This window comes from Alligator mississippiensis, chromosome 6 (assembly GCF_030867095.1).
Source record: "Alligator mississippiensis isolate rAllMis1 chromosome 6, rAllMis1, whole genome shotgun sequence".
Taxonomy (NCBI): Eukaryota; Metazoa; Chordata; order Crocodylia; family Alligatoridae; genus Alligator; species Alligator mississippiensis.
In genome coordinates, this window is record NC_081829.1 from 56,411,623 (window position 1) to 56,435,239 (window position 23,617).

A 23,617-nucleotide genomic window follows, 5' to 3' on the forward strand; every position below is an offset into this window, starting at 1 on the left:
GCAACAGGTTTGTTTTTCAAGAACTTGTAGATCAAATGTTCTTGGGTTTACAATGAAAGACGACATTTTTTGGGGTCTGGGGTTTTGTTTTTGTTGGGTTTTTTTTTAGCTGCCAATCCATTAATAAGGTAATGCAAGCTAAATTAAGTCTACACTTACACAGCATTGTTGGCTGCAAATTATGCCTTCTGTTGTATTTGTACAACTTTTTATCTTTTGAGTTTTATACAGCTTTAAAATAGTGGAATGTAATAAACAATGTTGCTGGTTGTGTGCAAGGAATAGAGATACAATATAATTTTAATGTGTGTTGTTTCATTAGTGTATAGTTCCCTAATTTAAGAGCATTTTAGTCATAGTCAAGTCTGATAGATCAACTGTTTTGATTTTTAAAAATAGATTTGAATTATAGCTTTCAGAATAGGAAAGTCTCCTCTATAACCTCCTGTTCCTTCCTAGAATGTTGTTATATACATTTCACTGTTGTTGCTCACATATCCCAATTGTCTTTATGCTTGCTTGATGCTTACTGAGATTTCAGCATCCTGAAGTTGAAGCTGGACTTTTGGGAAGCATTATGACATCAAGGACTTCAGTGCTGGATTATGCAGCAAGCTTCTCAGCACTAATTTCTTCTATGCTACTTTTCTCAACACCAGTATCCATACTGGGCATCAGTGGCATCAGCCTTGATAGATTTTATTTGTGGACCAAGATTCACACCACTCTCTCAGTATCAGGAAAACATATGATATGGGAGGACCACCTGCTGTTAGAGAAACTGACATCTTCATAGCTTTCAATTGTGCTAAACACCTACTCTGTAATAAAGGAGCTTACACTTCCATTGGCATTAAAAACATCCTACTCCCAGGGTTGATTACCTTGCTACCTGCTTTGAAGTTTAATATTCCAGCTTGATAGCCCATTCCTTAAATGTGGAACGCTCATACTCATCTCCTGGAGTACAGCGGTCTAAAGTTGCAGCAGGGGAAGTTTAGGTTAGACATTAAAAAAGAAAAAAAAAAAACTTTCACTAGGAGGGTAGTAAAACACTGGAACAGGCTGCCCAGAGAGGTTGTGGATTCTCCATCCTTGGAGATTTTTAAGACCCAGCTAGACAAAGCCTTTTCTGGGATGATCTAGTTGAGGGATAGTCCTGCTTTGACCAGGGGATTGGACTAGGTTACCTCTTAAGGTCCCTTCCAATCCTAATTTTATATGATTCAATGATTCTATGAAATGTAGTAGAGAAATATTGTACTTATTTCCCAAAGGTTCCTTATGTGTTCCGAGTCAGAAAAAGACCATTCTTTTTTCACGAAATTCTCAGAAGGATTATAAGGGTAAGCAAATGGTCCAGTACCCTTCTGCATGGCCTCCTCATTCTTATCTTTACAATATTCCATCATTACTGTATTAGAATCCTTTACTGTGCAAGCATTAATCACCTGCACAACCCCATTTCAAGGCACAAATCTATGGTGTCACACAAGAAAATACAACTGCGAGCCAACGTAGGAAGTTTCCTTTCTGCAAAGGAAAAACATCGAAGACTGAGAACTGAAAAGTTAGCAGCAGCAGTACTGTCTTCATTCCATCTCCCCTAATAGTATGGGAACTTCTAAAGATCTGCTTAGGCAGATAGCCAAGTCTTTCCCACATTCCACCAGAAAAAAGCTGCAGGAAACTCCATGTAGACTGCTAGATTTTTTTTCCTATGCCTTGATGCTGAACCTGTGGCAATCCCCATCAATAAGACTACTGGGTCCTGACAGACTTCTTTGATAATCATCTGGAGACAGGGTATTGAATGCCATCTGCTAGGGGTAAAAAAGCTTTATATGAATCCAGTATCTGGCTCGTTGGTGGCTGCAGCAACTGATGAACAAAAACCTGGGGCATTAAGTGAAACAGAGTCCAAATGTATTATTTGATTAGAAATATTACTTCTCCTCCTACAGTTCAGAATTCCTAATTATCAAGCATTGCTGGCCCCTTAAAATGTTTGAAAGCTTTATAGATTTATTAATAAGTACCTCAAATAAGCAGGGATGAGTTTAAATCTTTAACAACAACAGGATGTTATCTAGAATGTCCATACAGGCAGCTGGAGACACTGCTTCATGAGTCAGAGGCAGGGGTATACGTGGCTCTAAAGTTAGGTATTTCAATGGAAACACAAACTACTATTCCTCACTGGTAGTGTTCTTATGTGGAATAATATTTTTGGGGCCTCACATTAACCTCAACTATAAGCATTATTATAACCTTAACTGTTAACCACATTAACTATAAGCAGAGTTAAAAATGAACAGGTTAACTACCAAAGGCTTTTAAGAACAAGTTAGACAAATCTGACGGGGATGGCCTCCGTGTCATGCCTCGGACCAGGGGAATGGACAGAATGACATTTTAAAGTGCCTGACAGTTCTGCATTTCTGTGATTTCTCCCCAGAGTCACTGAACCTGGTAACAGTAGATTGCTCGTCCCTAGAGATGGTCTCAGTAGCTTATTTCATAGTTATATTGTAAAATGAGCCCTCACCATCTACCCCAGCCCTTTTTAGGGATCCTTCTCAGGACACATTATTACAACAGTAGGTAGCCTTCAAAAGAAAAAGGATCTAGTCTAGTAAAAAAGGAGTAGAAACTTTTCCTTTACTTCCTTCGACTAGGTGGCAGCAGGGAGAGCGGGAAATGGAAGGCAATTCTAGATTTCAGGGGATTCACTACCTTTATCTGGTGCTTCATATTCAGATTGGTGTCCTTAGCATCTATAACAGATATAATTCCATGTCTAGATCTGCAAAGATTGATTTGCAGCGCATAGCCTATAGGATATCTGCTTCTATATATCCAGTGTGCAAGAAGTACTTAAGATTCCAAATGGGACAGACCCACCTTCAAAACAAGGTTTTACCCTTTGATCTGTCCAGACCAGCAGGGATGTTCAGCAGAATCCTAGCAATTGTGATGCTAACCTGAAGAGGAGACAAGGGCATAATCTATCCAAGTCTAGACAACCAGCTCACCCAGGAAAATTCACTACAACAGGAAGAAAATTATATCCATCAGATTCTTCAGCTATTTGTTGCCTTTTTTTCTAAAAGGCAAACAATAAAAAGTTCTTGTGAACACTGATACAATAAATAGAAATCAAAGGATTTGATACAAAAGTCCAAGCCTCTCTGTCCCAATACACATTTGAAAACTTTTCCAGCCATATAACTCAACTTCAAACAATACTATAGGCAAGAACTTGTCTAAATGTTCTCAGATATACGGCCTGTAGTATGTCATATTACGCCTATACCAAGTACTGGGTTGGCCACAATCTGTGTGTGTAGTAATGAGAAAGCAGCATGCCTCTGTTTTTTTTTTGCTAAAGACCCCAACAAGCTATGCAGCAGAATGTCCCTCCCAACAAAAACTTTACTGACATGTATATCCATTCTGGGAAGAGACAGCTATGTGGACCACTATCAACCCATAAGGCATACAAAGTTTGCAAGGCTTGGATGAGGTTTGTATCGCTGATTCAGGGATTGACTATTCAAAATTATGATCAACAAGAATCATATTTTATATAAAAACAGATGAGGTACTATCAAATGTAAGTAAAAAGCTACTTACTTACCTTTACAGTAATGAGTTCATGATGTGTTGTCCAGCCAGAGTCTTATGATAGTGGGATTCTGCAGAAAGATGCAAGCAGAAATTAGACCCATGCTGCCATTTATGACCTCAGTATAGGGGCCTGAGGACATTCAAAATACATTTGCTGCCCCACTGGACACTGCTCACCAAGAAGGTGCTTAAGTGCTTGGGGCACATGCACACTAAGAGTAGACAGAACTTTGCGAAGAACTCCAGGTAGCATAGAAATAAGTACATTTTGCTTTTTAAATTAAAAAAAAAAAAAAATACATAGCCTTTGAAACCAGCAAAAGCAACCAACTTTGGATTACACTCCTCAAATTTCAGAATCTATTCCTTTTATGTTCAAAAGATAATTTATTCAATTTGGGGCTTTTTATTTTTAAAGGAAAATGGTTTGACAGCTAGAAAATGTGTTTCCACTCCCTTTGGATCAGAGCAGCTGGGGATGAAGAGGAGGGACTGGGAACATGCCGCTGTTACTTGAATTTTAGAACACCACTACACACACTTCAAAACATGGGCCACTGATAGGATTCAGCACTGAAGATGAGCACTTAAAAGTTGTATAGTTCTAATAGAAATTAAAAAGAAATTGTAAATGTTTTTCAGCCTTGTTATAGAAACGGCTGTTAGCGACCAAACTAAAATACCAATGTTAATTCACTGACACTATGACAACGTCAGAGTTTTACTTCTTGACTTGCATATTTTAAATTTGCAACCAATCATTCATCGATTAGACATGTCAAAATAGACCTACATTTTATTGTTTTTAGTGTTGTGTATATAAGGCTTCCCATGCATCCATGGCAGAGACTAACTTCAATTTTCTTTTTTTCCCCCTGCTACATAGAAATTGCTTCCCAAAACAGACTGCAGCCCAGGTGACTCTCAAAGCCATTTCCGCCCATTTTGATGACACCAGCTCTTCCTCCTTGAAGAACATTTACTTTCTGCTCTTTGACAGTGAGAGCATCGGCATCTATGTGCAAGAAATGGCCAAGCTAGACACCAAGTAGCAATGGCAGCCAAATTAAACTTTATTTTTCAACATAAATTTGCGTAGCATTAAAAGCATTAGAGGTTTTATTTTTAAAATGTGCTGAGGAGGGGGAAGTGATAGTAGTGTGATGTTTTGTGACTTGATGGAGAGCTTTTGCTATGGATGAGAGGGTTTAGTCTGTGATTACTTCATGCTGTTGGCACCCTCTACCATTTCATATCACCTAGAAGAAATCATAATTACTTTACCAGCTCTCTTCAGGAATTTGTTTAATGTGTCTCCTTGTTCTTTTAGCTTAGGACTTCTAAAAGTAACCTCATTTTAGATTTGTAGCAATGAATTTTACACACACATACCTTGTTTAAAGAAAGCTCTTAATTTTGTATTCCCTTTTCTGTTCTTGAGGGTGGATGGCAAAAATGTTCATTTTTTGTCTACATTCCATAGTGGAGAGAGAATTTCAAAGACAACGCATGATGAGCTTCTATTTTGTTTTAGTCCATAATCTCTGTAATTACTGAGGATATTTCATCTTGGATTTTTTGTTTGTTTTATAAGAAAAAACAAAAAAGAAAAAGTGCCAAGTGTATTTATTATAAACCTTCTACGAATTTAAGACACGTTTCATCCTCCTCCCACACATACACATGCACGCATGCGCACACACACTCAATAGTATCTCCAGTGGGTGGGAGTATTTGACACACGTGTATCAAGCACAAATAAAGCGGTGGGTGGTATTGGGCAAAAATAGATGGCTTTTGGAGCCATTTTTCCACTGCTGTTCAAATTAAAAAATAAAAAAATTAGTATGAACTGAATTCCTTTATCTATTTAACATGTGAATTAAATAGAAAAAAGTTTCATGAAGAGATACCGTCTGTGCAGATTATCTGAACACTAAACTTTAAAAAAAGAATGACATTCATAATAGATGCCCTTTAGTACAATATCAATTCATCACCAATGCCAGTGCAGTTCATGTATTTTTTTAAATGATGCACATTTTAATGCTTTCCAACTATTAATCAGTTGCTGCATTTCCTTGCCCCTTCAAGATTGTCCCTTTTGACTAATAGGGCATAGTTTGTCCCATAGTCTTCCAGCTCTTAGAGATGAAAAGGTCCCGGCTCTTGGCAATAGTCACCAAAAGACGTCCCACGTAGCATCCATTAATCTGGCCTACCCCATCATTCCTGCCCATCGACAGCAGGAAGCTTAGTGATCCTAGACAGGAGACAAAAAAAGCCATTTAACTGGAAGGAAGAACAGTGATTTCACCAAGACTGAAACTGGTTATAGCAAATCCATTCTCATTCTGTATGTCTGAAGATAAGCATCCAGCACAGATCCAGGGGGGTGCAGCAGTGCGGTTGAAGTCTCCCCTTCTGCTGATGCCCCTGGCTCACCCAGACACAGGGAACTTGGCATAAGCTGCAGCTTGGATTTGGCAGAGGGCAGCAGGCAGGTTTTCTTCCCATACCTGCTCTCTGCTGTTCCCTGTAGCCCCAGGGTGGGCAATTATTTTGGGTGCAGGACCACTTACTGAGTTTTGCCAAGTCATGGAGGGCCGGGTGGTTAGCCCCAACCCCTAAACCTTGCCACCAGAAGTCTTTCCCCTTGTCCCCTGGAAGTACTCCTTTCAGCAAGGCAGTTTGCCATCTTGGAACCAGAAAAATACCAAATTCCTGCAAGCCCGGCCCCAGGGCACCAGTATGGGCCCTGTACTGCTCGCTGTCATTTCCACCCCCATTTGCCACTGCTGTCTTTCTCTTGCCATTTCCTGCTCTCCCCCTCCAGCTGCTCATGGCTCCAGCACCACATCCCAGCTGCTCCTGCAATGCTGGTGATGCAGCCAGGAACTAGGTGGTGCCAGAGCCGCCGGCGGGGTGGGGAGGCAGCGAGCAGGAACACGGAGCGCAGCAACAGCTGGGTGGGAGCACGGGGCCCGTGCCGGCGCGCCAGGGCCAGGGCCAGGGCCAGCGAGGCGGCAGAGATCTAGAGCCGGGCTGGCTCCTCTCGCTGCTTGAGCAGCGCAGCCCAGCTCCATACAGCCCTTGCTGGCCCGAACCCCGTGTTCTTGGGCAAAAACTGCTCGGCGCGAAGAAAAGTAGCTCGCCCCCTCCAGGCAGCTTTAGCTGCATCCGCCCGGAACCTGTGCTGCGCTAGATCTGCGGTGGGGCTCCTTCACCGCTGTCTCTGTGCTGCCCAGCACAGCAGCAGTGACTGAAGCAGCCGCAAAGCAGCTCACAAGCAGCAGTGAAGGAGCCGCACTGCAGCCTAGCGTGGTGCGGGCTACGAGTAGCCACAGCAAAAACTGCCTGGTGGAGGCATGCCAAGCAGCAGGTTCTGCTCGGCTGCTGAGGCTCAGCCCCGGCAAGGAGCCCAGGCTCAGCAGCAGCCTGGGGCAAACTGCTGCTCGGTGCGGGGGGAAAAGCGACCCCCTCCCTCCTCCCTTGCCACTGCCGGCGCTCCTCGGCGCCGTTGCTTGGAGCCCACGCAGAGCTCCCTGTGCCTGCTCTGAGGCCAGAGGCGGTGGTGACATGGCAGAGACACAGGACAACCCCACATGGCTTCCAGGCCGCTGTACTAGGAAGCGCCGGCCATGGGGAGGGAGAGGGGCTGCTTTTTCCCCTGCACTGAGCAGCAGTTATCCTGTGCCACTGCTGCTCAGCCTGGAGGGGCTAGAGCAGGGTGCGTGGGGCCCGAGTTGTGTGCGCTTGTCCCCACCTGTACTGGGGAGCTGGGGCAGGCGGGACTTGGAGCAAGCGGGTGCACGGGAACCAGCGACAGCCAGATGGAAGCATGGGGCCTGCGCTGGTGTCCCGGGGCCACCGCTGGTGGAGCCCAGAGTGGGGTAGCAGGAGCACTGGGTCCCAGCCGGCACAGGCTCTATGCAGCTAGGCCAGCTCCCCCCTCTCCCTGCTGGCACAGCCCAGCCTGGCTCCAAAGACCCCTGCCAGTCCGTGCCCTATGCTCCTGCCACTCCACTCTGGGCCCCGCCAGCACTGACCTCAGGACACCAGTGCAGCCCCACGCTCCCGCAAGCCCGCTCACTTCCACTCCCTGCCACCTCCACTGCCACTTTCCTGCCTGCCTGCCCGCCAGCCGCTTTGCAACACATGGCTCCCAGCTGCATGGTCAGACTGCAGGACTCAGCAGGAGCCAGCCCAGCCCCAAGGACTGGGGCAATTGCTCATGGTCCTCTCCTGCTTCCCTACCCCTACTTACCTGAATTTCCTGCCCCAGTGCAGGAAGGCACAAACAGCCCCACAGTCCCAGGCCAGAAGCCTCTGTTAAGCAGGGGCTTCTGGCTGTGGGAGTGGGGCCAGGAAGGCGTTGCTGTTCAGGGTCCTGCCATGACTTTCCCTGGGTCCTACTGCCCCTGGCTCCTGTCATCTTTGGTAGGCAGCCTGGGGCAAATAAATATTAATTTTCTAAATTTTTTAGGGGCCCTGCAGGCTGGATAGAATGGCCTGGTGGGCCGATGCGGCTCACAGGCCATATTTTGCCCACCCCCGTTATAGCCCAACTGGCTGTGAGGAGGTACTGAAAGGAGAAGCCTACTCCACTGCCACTGCCATTGCGCCCAGCTGAGACAGGCACAGGGGGAGTGCCAGCTCTTGCTCTGCTCCAGCAAAGGACTGCAGAGAACGGTGCTAGTCTCAGCAGAGGAGAGTGGTAGCAGCATGCAGGTTATTCCTTCTAGTGCCTCCTCCCAGCCAGCAGGGTGGTAGGGAAGGGGTGGGGGGCACGTAGGAAGCAGGTTCTGGAAGGAAGAACTTGTATGCTGCTGCCACCTGTCTATGGCTGAGCCTGGCTTGCTCCATGGTTGCTTCGCACAAGCCTTGGTTAGAGCAGGGCAGGAACAGCTCTGGGGTTCTCCCCATACCAGAGGCAGCGGGAGCAGCAGTGGTGGGCACCTGCTCCCTGCTTATAGTTTACTGTTGTTCCCCACAAGCCTGGAACCTCCAACTACGCCTTGCCCCAATCCTCCTGTGGTCTTAAGGGTTTACATTGTACCCCCTCTTGAATAAATCTGGATCTCTCCATGATAATATCTGATATATTTCACAGGACAATGAGACCCTATCCCATGGGAAAAAATCCTTAAGATATCCCACCACCACTGTTCTTTAGATGGCCCAGTTCTATGGCCAATACTGCCTGGACAGCCTGTCTCAGAATTTTTTGCCCTATATGCACCAGGGAAGCAAGAAGCTCATCAGCTTCAGCATTTTATCTTCTCATCAACCTAGCCTAAGCTGCTGTCCCAGGCTCCAGGAAGTCTTAGTCACTCAACCTAAACTTCTGGCTTCAAGGTCTTCTGCTGGCTGGTTCTACAGAAGAGCAAAGGAAGCATGCATAGTAACCCAATTGTTTCTCCCTTATGAAAGAAGGTGGAGAGCAAGAAGCATCTTCAGACCAGCTCTAACAGAGTGAGGAAACAAGAAAACACGATTTTTTAATTCTGAAGTGAATTTTGTAGGGGGAAAAAAGAAGGTTTGGCCAAATGGCAAACTCCACAATTACGGCCAAATGGCAAACTCCACAATCTCGGACTATCTGGTACTCAAATATGAACCGTCTCATTCATTCTAGTCCCTTTGCCACTGGCTCAGCTCCTTGCAGATGGACAGCAGTTGTACTCAGGTCACCATATGATTATAAAAACAACCTAGAAAAGGTTGGGTTTGGTTTTTTTTGTTTTTGGGGGGGTTTTTTGGGGTGGGGGGGTTAGACTGCAAGCTGAAATTCTGGAAAATAATTTTGAAACAAGGAAAAGTTTACTGCAAATGCATGGAATCACAGAAACACAGGGCCCCATGAGGAGTTTGCACAGCTATGCCCTTTAATTCTACAATTTGGTAAACTGTGAAATAAGGTTGCCTTGATGCATCCCCTTCCCCCTTCCTCCCCCCTGGTCCTAGGCCAGAGTTAACTTTCTGATAAACTGAGGCGGGGGAAATGTGTTTCCATTTATGGAAGACTGATTTTCTGCAGTGTCAAGGCTAAAGACAAGAAGTGCATACATATAGAGGAGGCATATATACACTTCTAAATACAATGAACCTACTTCCCCCTTCCCTGCTGCATACTGCTCCATAATCAAGAATAACACCACTGAATTCATGAAATTATACTGATGTAAGATTAGATTTGCCTCTGAAGTGCGATTGCAGATTATCAGCATAGCCACCCCAGAGTTCTTGGAATACCTGCACATGAACTGGCATCAGAAGTGAGCTGGCAGCATACTCTGCTTCTCACAGTACCTCACAGCTTAATCAGCAAATGATCAGTAGGAACGTAGGTAGTAATACCAGTAAATATTCACACAAGAAGTGCCATTGATTTAAATCAGATTAATTGGCTGGCAAAAGGCCTGTTGTACAATTAAGATTTTACAGGTTCAGGTCCTAAAAAAAAAGCTTTAAGTTAGATAGTCTCCTGACCTTAGGCTGTCATATCATAATGTTATTAGCAACTCACTAAGACAATGATTTCTTTTACAAATAGAAACCACTACATATACTCACCAGTCTCCTGGTAATCAATCAACAATTGTGAGAAAGAAAACTATCTAAGCACCAGTTAATCAATATTATCCTTGTTTAGCTTACTCGTTTCTGCCAAATTCAAATTTTACGTACTTTCCTTCAATCTCTAAATAGTCCCATATAAGTTTTAGATCTGCATATTCCTTGAGAATAATTCCCTCAGAAACAAAGGAGGATTCCATCAGCTAAGATTTAGGAGGAGAGTCCAGCTTTACCTGGCTGGTAGGTTTTCAGAGGTTTCTGTGTCAGACTGTTGATGATGTTGGTCACTACAACGTTGGCATGGAGCCCTGCATGGTAGGCCATCTTTGGCTCCTTCACATCAGCACAGTCACCAATTGCATAGATGCTATCATAGCCTTCCACCTGAAGGTGCTTGTTAACTTTTAAAGCACCATTACTTGCCATCTTGTCCTCTGTTTTAATCAACCCAAAAACAGAAAGCCAACAAACTGTGCATTAGTTGAATTAGCGATTAACTGAATACTGCATGACAGTGACAAATGACAAAAGACACTCAGGAAATTCCCCAGATGCTGGTAAATCAGTTAACAGAAATTACATTGTGCACACCAGGGAAAGGTGTGGAGAGAGGAGGAAAGCAAAGCTTGATTAAACAGATTTACTCCTACAAGACAGGCAAAAGGCAGTACTTCCAGTCCACTTCCAGGTCTGCCAGGGAACGTGCTGGGCCCCCCTCCACGAGCCACCGGCTCAGCGACTGGTGCCTCCTGGGTCGGTGGGTTCCCAGGGTCCTCCTATGGCCAACTGCCAAGCTGGGGGGGCAGGGGGGCAGCACGCCCCCAGCGGATCCAGAAGTAAACCAGAAGTGCTTCTGGGTTCACTGCAGAGCATGTGGAGGACCCCTCCGCACTCCTGTGGGACGCTCCATGTGCCCCAGCATTGCAGTGTTCACAAGCCGCATTGGTACCTCGAGTTACATAGAAAAAAACATTTAAAGCTGTGTCTGTGTCCGAATTGCTAATTCTCCAAATCAGCTCTGGATTTGGCTGAATCAAATCGGGGTGATCCAAATCAACAAATTGAACCACTGTCCCCAATTTGGGCCGAATCTAAATTGAATAGAGCCTACTTCGCACACCCGTAGTGGGCAAGCCAGGATCATGAGGTGGCGACTGCACAGGGCCAGGGCTGTTATCTGCTCCCCTCTACCTGCACATCCAATGCCATTGATGAGAAGTGCAGGAGGTGGATCACAACTCTGCCCCAGGCCCTGGCCCTGCGCTATCACCACCCTGCTATCCTAGTCCTGGTCCCTGAATACCTATTCCACCCCTGGATGGTGCTTCCTGTCTGCCTACAGCTTTATCCCATCTGCTTGGTTGAGTGCACCCTGCCCTGTGGGAGTCCTGGCCCAGACTCCGTAGAGACCCCGGCTGCCCTCCTGCCGGCTCTGCCTGGCGCCCCGGTAGTGGGTGTGGGGCAGACTGGCAACAGCAGCCAGGCAGACTGAGCTGCCACTGTGGGGGCTGCCATGTTGCCCCCACCCTGCAGTGCAACCAGGGGCAGAAGGGCTGGCCTCATGTGCCACAACCTAGAGTTGCCCCCATGCTTGAGCTGGGCAGGGCTGAGGGACCCACTGCAGGCTGGACAGAATCCCTTGGTGGGCTGGATCCTGCCTGCAGTCCATATTTTGCCCACCCTGGGTCAAAAGCACTATTACTAATACATGTGTAGTTCAAACAAGTCTATATGCCAAAGACTTCTGAAGGGCATTGAGCTTTATGCACTTATTTGCTACAGAATCATATGTCTAATGATTGCCTTGGGTGACAGGTGTAATTAATTTGATAGAATGAGTGCAGTCATTAGATAATATTTGTCCTCAGCCTGCCAACCTCACAGTTTAGCATATCTGACATTCTCTATAGTTAACCACTCCAGAATTGAAACACCAACTGTGGTGGGTAGGGATGGTAAGAACTGGAGTGAATCCTGGACTTACAGAATCATAGAAAATGAGGGTTGGAAGGGACCTCAGGAGGTCATCTAGTCCAACACCCTGCTCAAAGCAGGACCAGCACCAACTAGATCACCCCAACCAAGGCTTTGTCTAGGCAGGTCTTAAAAACCTGCAAGGACGGAGAGTCCACAACCTCTCTGGGTAGCCTGCTCCAATGCTTTACTACCCTCCTCATGAGAAACTTTTCCTAATATCTAACCTAAACTTCCTTTGCTGTAACTTGAGACCATTGCTCTTTGTTCTGTCATTTATCATCACTGAGAACAGTCTAGCTCCATCCTCTTTGGAATCCCCCCTACAGGTAGTTGAAGACCACTATTAAATCCCTTTTCAGTCTTCTTTTCTCCATACTAAATAAGCCCTGTTCCCTCAGCCTCTCCTCAGAAGTCATGTGCCTGAGCACTCTACCCATTTTCATTACCTTCATCTGGACTCTTTCCAATCTGTCTACATCCTTTCTGTAGTGGGGGGCCCAAAACTGGACAGAGTACTCCAGATTGCTTTACTAAGGTCAATAGAAATTTTGTCGTGGTCTTCAGTGGGGCTAGGATTTTACCCCAGAACTACAATGTTAGAGTGCATTGGGAGTTTAGCTAATAGCAGGAAAAGGTAAAAAGAAAAATGTAAACAAGTGGGAAAGGGCATAAATATATGCCCTCTACCACAAACTCCCCCCAAGCAAGGTGTAAAAATTAAAGTGTAAACTTTGAACAGAGATTAGACAAGCACCATTAACAATACCAAATTAATTGCCAACAGTTGGGAAAATATCCTTAATACAGCATTGCATGCCAACCCACTACCAAGTCAAATTTGAAGCATTATTACAAGGATTGAAGAAAGTGGTCTGTTACACCCTATATAGTAGTTTTCACTTACTGAATGCAGTGCTATATGCTGATGAATTGATCTTTATCCCAGTGCAGAGAATCACCAGGTCAGCAGCAATCTCTGTGCCCTTATCCGTCTTTACTACCATATCCTCCTGGAACTGATTTAATGTCAGCATCTGCAGGTTGCTGACACTTTCACCTGTTGTAAAAAGCAGAATGGAGGTCTTTGTGATCATCATTAGTAGATTAAAGCACTACCCTCTAGGCAGCATACGCTACATCCTTAGGTACCAAAGCCTAACATATCATTCCCATAGTTGTTCAAATGACTGGACCACCTGCGTCGCAGCTACAAGCGGCGTAAGTAAAGTTTTTGCAACCACTAAGCTTTGTCTGCCTCTCCATTCACCAGCCCACCCAGCGAATGAGTAATTTCTAAAATCACCTTGAGTCAGCTCCGGCCGTTCGAGACATAAGGGAGATGAGGTCAATGTCATTTACTTGGACTTTAGGAAGGCCTTTGACTTGGTGTACCATGAGGCTCTCAAGGTAAAACTAGGGGACTATAGGCTCAACAATTCAATGGTCAGATGGGTAGGAAACTGGCTGTGGGGTCAGACTCAGAGAGTACTAATAGACGGATCTGTGTCAATCTGGTGGAAGGTAGCCAGTGGTGTCCCCCAGGGTTCGGTACCTGGACCAGTGCTTTTCAATGTTTTCATGAATGATCTAGATGTGGGGGTGAAAAAAACCAAACAAACAAACAAAAAAACCCACACACTAGCAAAGTTCACCAATGACACTAAGCTGTGGGGAAATGCAGCCGTGCATCAGGGTAGGCTGATGATCCAGGTGGACATAGACAGATTAGTTAGATGGGCAGAACAGAAACAGATGCAGTTCAATACAGACAAGTGTAAAAAGTGCTGCATCTGGGGAGGAAAAATCCTTAACAAACTTACAGGTTCGGTGGTGCTATGCTAGCTAGCACCACATCTGAAAGGGACCTGGGGGTCATCATTGACCATAAAATGAATATGAGCCATCAGTGTAATGCTATAATTAACAGAGCAAACAGGACACTGGTGTGCATCAACCGATTCATCTCAAGCAAAACTAAGGAAGTTATTCTCCCGCTCTACTTGGCATTGGTGAGGCTGCAGCTGGAGTACTGAATCCAGTTCTGGGTGCCACACTTCAAGAAGGAGGTGGAGAAGCATGAGAGAGTCAAGAGAAGAGCCATTCGTATGATTAGAGGCCTGAAGAGCAAGCCATACAAGGAAAGGCTGACAGATAGGGGACTGTTCAGCCTAGAAAAGAGAAGACTTTGCGGGGTATGTTGGCAGCTTATGAATGTATCAGGGGAGAGCATCAGGAGCTAGGCAAACAACTGTTCACCAAAGTGCCCCAGGGGAAAACCAGGAACAAGGGTCAAACTCCTAGAAGAAGGTTTCAGACTGGATACTAGAAAAAGTTCTTCATGGTTTGTGTGACCAGACTCTGGAATAGACTCCCAGCAGATGTCGTGCAAGCACTAGGGCTGTGCAAAACAGCAGCATCCCACTTCAACATCCATTTCAATGGAACAGTGTTTCATTTCAAGTTTTGTTTCATTTCAAAAGCACTGTTCCATTCCATTTCATTGAAAGGGTTTCACTGTTTCGATGTTTCACCCATAGGCTACAATAGGGAAACACAAAACAGCCTGTACATTTGTCATTTCTTGCCTGATTGCGAGGAAACTTGCAGGGATGGTAGCCCCTTCTGAGGGTATGAAGCCTGCCAAGTTTCAAGGAGATAGGTGCAGGGGTTTCTAGGAAACTGCACTTCAGGTTGCTGACAAGCAGGAGCTGGGGAGCAGGAGCAGCATCATGTGATTTGGCAGACCAACCAGGGGCCTTCACTCCTGGGAGCAGTCTGGCAGAGCCCCCGCAGCCCTCCTGGGGGTGCGGGCAGGCCCCTGTCTGCCTGCTGGATCACAGGATGCTGCTTCTGCCACCTGGGACCCAGAACTGGGGAATTGAGCCTGGCTGGGGGGAAGCACCTTCTCCAGCCCAATTGAGTTCCCAGCTGATGGCAGCGCTGGGGAACTCAACCAGGCTGCAGGAGGGGCTTCCTCCAGCTCATCCAAGTTCCCCAGCGCTGCAATCAGCCTGGCACTTTCCCATGTTTCCCACCACCTGGCTGGCTGTTTCAAAATTCAAAACGTTTTGAAACTTTCAAAACGTTTCAACTGGCCTTGTTTCATTTCAAGGCTGTTTCAAAGCCCTTCATTTCATTTCAATTTCACTGTTTCGAGCTTGAAACAAGTCGAAACGAAACAGCCATCGAAGCTTCGCACAGCCCTAGCAGGCACCTGTCCTGGAAATCTTCAAAAGGAGACCGGACACACATCTTGCTGGGGCTATTTGACCCCAGCAGTCTTTCCTGCCCAAAGCAGGGGGGCTGGACCCAATGATCTCATGAGGTCCCTTCCAGCCCTAAACTTCTGTGAATCTGTGAAACAGGGATGCAATTTTCCTCTTCTATGAAAATGCAACCAAATTTGGCCAATTTATAAGGCTCTTAAAAAGTCTCCATTTTAATATATATTTACCTAAGTTCTCGGGGGCCCCTCTGCAGGCCTGGAAGGAACATATTTTGTGCTCATGAAATAATTTATTCCTCACAAATGTCAGAGGCTAATATGCTGCTAAGAAGGGAACCATACTCCCAGTTTCCCACTGCTGTCAGTGCAGAGAGTTCTCTTTTGCACGGTCAGTGACACGCTTCCTTCAGACGTACGTTTTCTCAAATAATTGGGAACATTCATCCTCACCTCAGCTGCCTCACTTCTAGAACTGTAGGCTGAAGCAAATGCACATTATCTCTATCCTCTGAGAGAAAAAATTAATAAAAAACTAAGCAAACTGCCATAGAGGATTCAAGCCCTTGCTTCTCATGGGATTGAGATCACTCTAGAAATTTATTTTACGTGACTTCAAGTGATCCACCTCCTCTGCCACCCTGTAACAGCATTGTCTCTACGGGTGGCCATGAAGCCCCTGGAGTCCCTTCAACCTTTACCCACTCTGGTCTCTGTGTATCTTGTGAAACATATTTACAAACCTAACAGTGAAAGTCCCTTCATTCACTCACCACACCTTTATGTATTTGCTTTATGTAAGGAAGGCTGCCCCAGGGCTTCCCCAATCTGCTCTCATTCTAATGACCACTAGGTATCTGTGATTATTGCTTTATGGTCTAATTGCATGGCACCACTCATCCCTACACCACACTCCATGCCAATGCAGGTGCCACCACTCTGATTTTTTCATCCCCCACTCCAGGCTCCTGGACCACCTGGTCCCACCTTCAGCCCCTCTCTAGGCTCCTGGACCCTTCTGGTCCCACCCTCAGCCCATCTTGGGGCTCTTGCCTCACTCTCAGCCCCTCTCTGGTTTCCTGGACCCCCTTACTAAGCCCCCAAGGACCTCCTCCTCCCCATAGTCCCTTTCCAAACCTCCAGACTGCTGTAGGCTGTTCTCTCTGTGCTGGCACTCAGGAGCTACAGCCATCATGCTTAGGAGACGTTCCTTCAGCAGCCTCCAGGATCTTACTGCTGTCTCAGCTCAGGGCCTGGGCTTATATCTTAGGCCCAGCCTTCCTCCTGGGTCAGATGACTACACAATCAGCCCAAGCCACACTTGTAGGCTGATTCTGAGGCATGGTCCCTAATTGCCTTCCTGCTGTACCTACAGCCTGCCTCAGTCACAGCCTGCCTGCTCCTAAAGGAGCAGAAGCTCCAAGCCTCTTGCTACATATCCCCAAAAAACCAAAACAACCACCAATCAGGAGAACGTTGAATCTCATTACAGGAACAGTTCCTTTTTCTTTTACTAAGTTCTGGAAATGCTGGGAAGAGTACGACAAACCTTGCTTCACTTTTAGACCAACTAAGAGTATAGAAGGTGGCTGTAAAGTATCTGATAAAACAGCTATTAAATGATATGGAAAGCAATGTCAGGGTATGGACACATGTCCATTTTTAGTGCTACAAAGTGTTGAGACACTTCTCATGTTTTGTTTTTGTTGAGATACCATAGTGCTTCAAAAATAAAATACTATGCAGGTGTGCACATATGCAGTCCCCAGACTGGAGCACTACAAAGTGTGCTCTCCAGCCAGAAGGCAATAGGGCAGCTAATTCTTGGGTCCTCTCACCCCGAGGAGAGCTTATCAGTGAGGCATCCACAGCAAAGAGGCTGCCTCCAGCTGGCGCCCATGTACAAGAAAGCCCCTGTTCAGACTGAACGATTACAAGTGACACTATAAAACGTAGTGCTACAGAAGAGTTCTTCTTTGAGAGAGGACATTTTTATGGCAAGCCATCATTTTTGTGGCACTACAAATAGCCTGGACCAGGGCTGGATTAACCCTTTAGTGGGCCCTAGACAAACAATCTTGTGGGACCCAGGCCAGTCGAGGCCCCCATCTCCACCCTGGTGCTGCCACCCATGGGGAGTGGAGCTTGGAGCCACGGCTAGGAAGCAGCTGCAGCAGCAGCAAGGCCGGCAGAGGGGAGGGAAGGGGAGGGGAAGGGAAGGGAAAAGGATGTGGATGGAGCCATTCCCCCCGCCACTGTGAAGGGAAGGACTGGGGCCCCGCGTCGCTCAGGGCCCTAGGCATATGCCTAGTTTCCCCATGAATTAATCCAGCCCTGGCCTGGACATAGAGACACTCATTTTTGTAGCAGTACAAGGGCAGTTATAGCTCTATAAATGTAAGACGTGTCCTTACTCTGAGAAACTTAGGTACCTTGCAGGAAAGGGATTTGAAATGGGGAAAACTGAAACCATCTGAATCAGAGAAGCATTAAAGAAAAGGTTAAGAACTTACTTAACAAGAGATGCACTCCCTTTCTAAGGAGAATCTCTTTCACCTCCTGCCGGACACATGGTAGAAGTTCTACATCAGCAAGTGCCATTTTTGAATGAATGAGAGTGATCTGTGGAGACAATGTAAAAATAACTACAGACAGTGTCAAGGGAGGAAAAGGTATCAGATAGAACCAGAAATAAGCCTTTAATGTGAAGTGTGATAAGCATGTTTCCTCCTGCTTGCTGGGAAACAAAGCAGTAGATATGCCTTAGGTAGGTTGCTGGCCTGCAGTATGCATTTCTGGGTACAAAGGCAGAATAGGGAAGAAGGGGAGGAGGAGAAGACCAATGGAAAGGCTGTAAACAATTCTCCTTCCAGTCACTTCCAGCAGCCAGCACCGTAGGACAGTGGGCTGTGAGGTTGCTCAGAGCTGCTCCAGGTCTAGCCTTGATAAACAGGAGGCACTGGGAATCAGCCATTGTCAGGGACTTCATAGCTACTGAAATTCCAACCTCCTCTGGCAGGAAGCACTGCAGAAGAACAAAAAGTTTAAGTCACGCAAACAAGCGAATGATCGCAGCTAGGGTATTTAATCACATAATCCATTTCTAGTACCTCTTTGGCTGGGTATTCTGTTTTGATCTCTGCTGCCATCTCTACTCCAGCAGCACCACCTCCCACTACCACGATACGTGAAGATTTCTGGATCTTTCAAAACCAAGAACAAATAAACAAAATCACCTTGTGATGTTACAGGACTTCAGAAATCACAGCAAACTGGGGAAGGGCAGCATTCAGCCAGCAACATCTCAGCATCTTTCATGATTTATTGCAAGCCCTTTTTCTTAGTAAAACTGAATCATTGCAGAAACTGCCACAGTGAACAGTCAGCTTGTCTCCATGCTCCAGAAGGAGAGAAATGAAGCTGTCCCTCTGAAGGTTGTTTGAGGGTCACCAAAAGATATCCCCCCTCCACACACATACGTTAGCAATTTTCAAGTGTATGTGGCTTGTGGATGTAACTGAACTGAATGGCTACCAGTCCTTTCCTAGGACTCTGATTTACCAACCAATGCTTTCTACAGAAATACAAGGAAGAGGATTGTTTGTGTATTTACACAGCAGTGACCCACTCCTAGCTGATAGCATACTGTTGCAGCCTCAGGTACATTGAGAAATAGGTTCAGACCTTCTGTCAATGTATACCTTAGAGTGGTTTGCAGCAAATTTGAATTGGAAGATTTAAAGAAACAAGCCTGAAAAAAGCAAAACTGAACCTGTTTGGGATGCAGGAATACATATTTTTAAATTATGGAATTCCACTGTAAATGTGAGTAATTGGAAAGATTATAAGACTACCCAATTTTCTTTTATACATCCCCCAAATATCTACGCGCACACACACTATTTTTGGAAGGCTCCAAGAATAGAAAATAAAAATAAAATTTTACCCTGGAGTACGGGTAAGTACCAGAGGTTTGGGGTCTGCAGGACTAGGGGCCACAAGGTACAGTAGGACTTGACCTGTCACACCAGTGCTAGGTTCAACTGTAAGTACTGCTGAATCTGGAGCCACAAGCTGGGTCCAGGGTCACATGCTGAGTTGGACCTGGCACTCTGGGTCTCGATATGGACCAACTTTGCACGTCATCCCAATCTAGCATGGGTTTGGTGAGGGGGCCTCCCTAAGGGTCCAGAAATGTGATGGCTGGAGGGAAGGGTGGGGGGGGGAAAAACAGTGGCAGCATTAGCTGTTGTGATTCCCAGAGACATAGGATATTTTCCTCACATATAACGTGCACCCCAATTTTTCCCAGCTCGTTTTGGAGTAAGACGTATGGGTATATGCCAGAAAATATGCCCTGTTGCAAGACAAAAGGGAAGTGACTGCTATGCAGCCAGGCAAGTCCGGGATGATCATCAGCCCTGGTTTAAAAACCATCCTTCAACTTTTATTACATAAAGGGCGTAGGTTTCTCCTTCTCTTCTGGGGACTAGCTCCCAACTGCTCACCAAGGTGATCAAATTATCTTGTCCAAGCGTAGTTTGGAATAGGCAGTATGGTCACTCAAACTATTATGTATTACAAAGAGGTCTGTATCAATGGTGAACTGTTCACCAGCACTCCAACCCAAAATATTTTGATTATGGCAAACAGAAAACTATAAGATATATTTTCCATTGGTCCCACTCCTTGCTCTGACACCATGTAGCACCATTCTGTTGGCTCCCTCTCGGATCCAGACACCTCCTATACTATTTCTCTATTGCTCACTCATTCCCCCTGAACTCCAAACTCAGATGCTTCCAGCACTCTTTAATTCATCCTCCCTGGTTTCTTACCAAAACTGCAACAATGCAACCAAACCTCCCACCATATTTTCAACAAAAGTTTTCAATCCTACCTCTTTGACCATGTCTTCATAGGTATGAATGGCAGTTTCCATGTCAATAATCTGGTTAAACTTCCCAGGGAAAGGCCCATCGCTGCCTGTAGCAAGAATAAGATGGGAATAGGAAATCTCCTGGGGAGAGAAAAGGTGGAACAGGATGTTAGGCTTCATTTTGAGAAGTCCAGGATATGGGAGCCACTTCCTGGGCAGTGTTTTGGTATTATGTCTCCTCCATCACTTGCATCAAAACTGTGATGCAACCCTCTGCCACAGCTTTGCAGGATTAATGTATTCAGAGAACTCAGAATAAAGTTGACAGGACATGATCTGAACATGCTAATAGGAACTAGATGAGTCTGAACATTTAATGGAGTGTTACAGCCTTCTCTCTCAGGCTGATGAACTATAAAAGATACGTTTTGTAGACTCAGGCTAAGCTATAGCACCCAACTGTGCACATCACAAAAAAGTTACCTTTACAAGTGGCTCCTTTTTGGCACCCTTGGCTGACAGGCTAGGGCAGAGGCGGACATTTATTTCAGACAGAGGGCTGCTTACCCAGTTTTGGCAAGCTGTCAAGGGCCGCATGGGTAGCCCCACTCCTTGACAGTTGCCCTACCCCCTGGTCACCATCTTGGGACCAATGTCTCAGGACCAGCACTGGTGGAACCCAGAGCAAGGCACAGGCTGGCAGGGGTCTGTGGAGCTGGGCTGGACTGCACCAGCAGGGAGAGCGGGGAGCTGACCCAGCTCCATAGAGCCCCTGCCAGCCGGGACCCTGGGACCCTGTACCCCTGCCGCTCTGCTCTGGGCCCCACCGGCGCTGGCCCCAGGACATCAGTGTGGGCCCCACGCTCCCGTGCCCCTTCACTCCCAATGCCCCACGGCCCTGCAGTACAGGCAGGGGCCAGCATGCAGCCCTGACCCCGCGCTCCCCAGCAGGGAAGGAGCTCCTTCTGAGTGCGTGGGAAAAGCGGCTCCTTGCCCGCCCCATTGCTGGTGCTCCCTGCTGCAGCTGCTTGCAGCCCACACAGGGCTGTCCTGAGCAGGCACAGGCCGCCCCAGGCGGGCTGTGAGCGGCTGCAGCGCAGGGCACCAGGCAGGCAAGGGGCCACTCCCCCCACCTCCCGCGCTCGGCACCAGCTTGTAACCCACCCCCGCTGCCAGCCTGGGCCCCACGCTGGCTCCAGGCTCACCCATCAGGGCTGCACCATAGCGGCAGCAGCTGCAGCCCCCACACTTGCTATGCTGGGCAGCATTTGCCACCGCCACATCTGGGCTGCCCAGCACACAAGCTCTGGGTGGGCAGCAGCAGCAAATACTGCCCAGTGCAGCAAGCAGGGAGGGGCCCGCAGCTGCTCCTGCCATGGAGCAGCCCTGACGGGAGAGCCCGTAGCTGGCATAGGGCCCAGGCTGGGAGCGATGGTGGGTTACAAGCTGGTGCTGAGCGCAGGGAAAAAGCAGCCCCTCGCCTGCCCCGTGCTGCAGCCACTCTCAGCCCACACAGAACTGCCTGTGCCTGCTCAGGACAGCCCCACGCAGGTTGCAAGCAGCTGCAGCAGGGAGCATGGGCCATGGGGCAGGCAAATGGCCACTTTTCCCTGCACTCAGCTTTTTATCTGGGCTCCTTCCCTGCCCAGGGTCCTGCCCACCCACCCCCCCTTAGCTGAGGTTCTGATGCGGTGCAGCCAGGTGGTCCCAGACCAGAAGCCCCTGCTGGGGCTTCCAGCTGAGGGGCGGGACCACTCAGGCCCTGCTGCTGTGGGAGCCCGCCAGGCTTCCCCTGGGTCCTACTGCCCCTGGTTCCTGTCTTTTTTTTTTTTTTTTTTTTTTTTTACAGGAACCAAGGACAGACAGATCAGTATTAATTTTCTAAATTTTTGAGGGGCCCTGTGGGCTGGAAAGAAAGGCCTTGCAGACCAGATCTGGCCCGCAAGCTGTATTTTGCCCATCCCTGGGCTAGAGACTGAATGAAGATAGACTGATCAACACTCTTCCCTTCAGACATGTTAAGACACTTTAACAGGACCATCCTTGGAAGTTTATATATTTGTTTCCTGCACTTTAACTACTCTGTGCATATTTAAAGGACTTCAGAGTCCTTCACTTAGTTGTTTTTACTGGCAGTAAGAGTGAGCAGCAAGGCTACAAACCTGATGAGACTGGTGCACAGCATTTATTTATGCCTTCTTAAAAATATTCACTGTGCTCCAGTCCCTAGCTCACACCCTATGCCAGCTCACTCTGATCACTGAAAAGTTGCCACATATGGCTCAAATGGGAAATGAAGGAATAAGAAGCCTCCCAGGCAATGCTCACCAATTAAAGTTTGGGGTATCTAGTCAGCATTTCTGTAAGCATTGATCTAAATTTTAAATATGTTGCTTGAGGACTGCATTTTTGCAGTCACCTTTGACAAAGAAGGTAGAAAGCAGGGCAAGGCAGCACCTTAGAGACTACCTGGTTTACACAGGCATAAGCTTTTGTAAGTGACAGCCTACTTATAGAATCATAGAAGATTAGGGTTGGAAGGGACCTCAGGAGGTCATCTAGTCCAACCCCCTGCTCAAAGCAGGACCATCCCTAGCCAGATTATTTCAGCTAGGACTTTGAGTCAGGCCTAAAAAACCTTCAAGGATGGAAATTCTACCACATCTCCAGGTAATCCATTCCAGTGCTTTACCACTCTTCTAATGATAAAGTTTTTCCTAATACCCAACTTAAACTTCCCTTGCTGCAGCTTGAGACCATTGTTTCTTGTTCTGTCATCTGTCACCACTGACAGGTAGTTGAAGGTTGCTACCAAGTTCCCCCTCAGTATTCTCTTCAGCAGACTAAATAAGCCCAGTTCCCTCAGCCTCGCCTCATAAATGATGTGCCCCAGCTCCATTATCTAATTAAAACTAGATGCCAGTTTATCCCAGGGTAAATATATCTCAACAATATATCCAAATTTCCAATGCTGGGAGCTGAATTTTCAGTAATCCAAATATTGCAGAACCCAACTAGGGATCCTATGAGTTTATTTGTATTTTATAGGAATCTGTATACTGCGACAAAAGGACAGTGTTTCCAAAACCTTTTGAGAAGCTCTAGATCAGGAGTAGGCAAAATACAGCACATGGACCATATCTGGCCCGCCAATTGATTCTATCTAGCCTGCATATAAGTTCTGGGTAGACCTGTATCACATTAGTTAGCATGTTAATAAATGCTGTTATTTTGATTAAGTGTGGAAACATGAAGGATCATTTATACTATAAATGCCATAACAATTTTTAAGTATAGCTGTTGTTAAACACAATGGGCATCTATACACG

General features: G+C 46.6%; 2 protein-coding genes and 1 long non-coding RNA gene across 9 annotated transcripts in view; 1 reads left to right on the forward strand and 2 right to left on the reverse strand.

Annotated features, from left to right (window-relative positions):
* On the reverse strand, positions 1 to 4,521 carry LOC132251175 (uncharacterized). The gene is made up of 2 exons (XR_009463050.1): positions 2,905 to 4,521; positions 1 to 1,896 (listed from the first exon to the last, which is right to left on the reverse strand). It is a non-coding gene; the product is annotated as an uncharacterized LOC132251175 (long non-coding RNA).
* LOC102571775 (core histone macro-H2A.2) overlaps positions 1 to 5,487 on the forward strand; it is a 43,536-nt gene extending 38,049 nt beyond the window's left edge. For all 3 annotated transcript variants that reach the window (XM_019484375.2, XM_014609334.3, XM_014609333.3), the window contains one exon: positions 4,517 to 5,487. In XM_019484375.2, the coding sequence (XP_019339920.1) occupies positions 4,517 to 4,682 (166 nt within the window). In that variant the 3' untranslated portion in view covers positions 4,683 to 5,487. The remainder of the gene's footprint in view (positions 1 to 4,516) is intronic.
* The window catches only part of AIFM2 (apoptosis inducing factor mitochondria associated 2), a 25,552-nt gene continuing 7,174 nt past the window's right edge, over positions 5,240 to 23,617 (reverse strand). Inside the window, exons 4-10 of one of the 5 annotated variants that reach the window (XM_019484372.2) lie at positions 20,310 to 20,429; positions 18,520 to 18,612; positions 18,303 to 18,434; positions 17,923 to 18,031; positions 13,091 to 13,243; positions 10,443 to 10,643; positions 5,240 to 5,893 (exon numbers count right to left, since the gene is read on the reverse strand). In XM_019484372.2, coding sequence (XP_019339917.1) covers positions 5,739 to 5,893; positions 10,443 to 10,643; positions 13,091 to 13,243; positions 17,923 to 18,031; positions 18,303 to 18,434; positions 18,520 to 18,612; positions 20,310 to 20,429 — 963 coding nt within the window. In that variant the 3' untranslated portion in view covers positions 5,240 to 5,738. The other 4 variants (XM_059729895.1, XM_019484373.2, XM_059729894.1 and 1 more) reach the window with 4 other exon arrangements.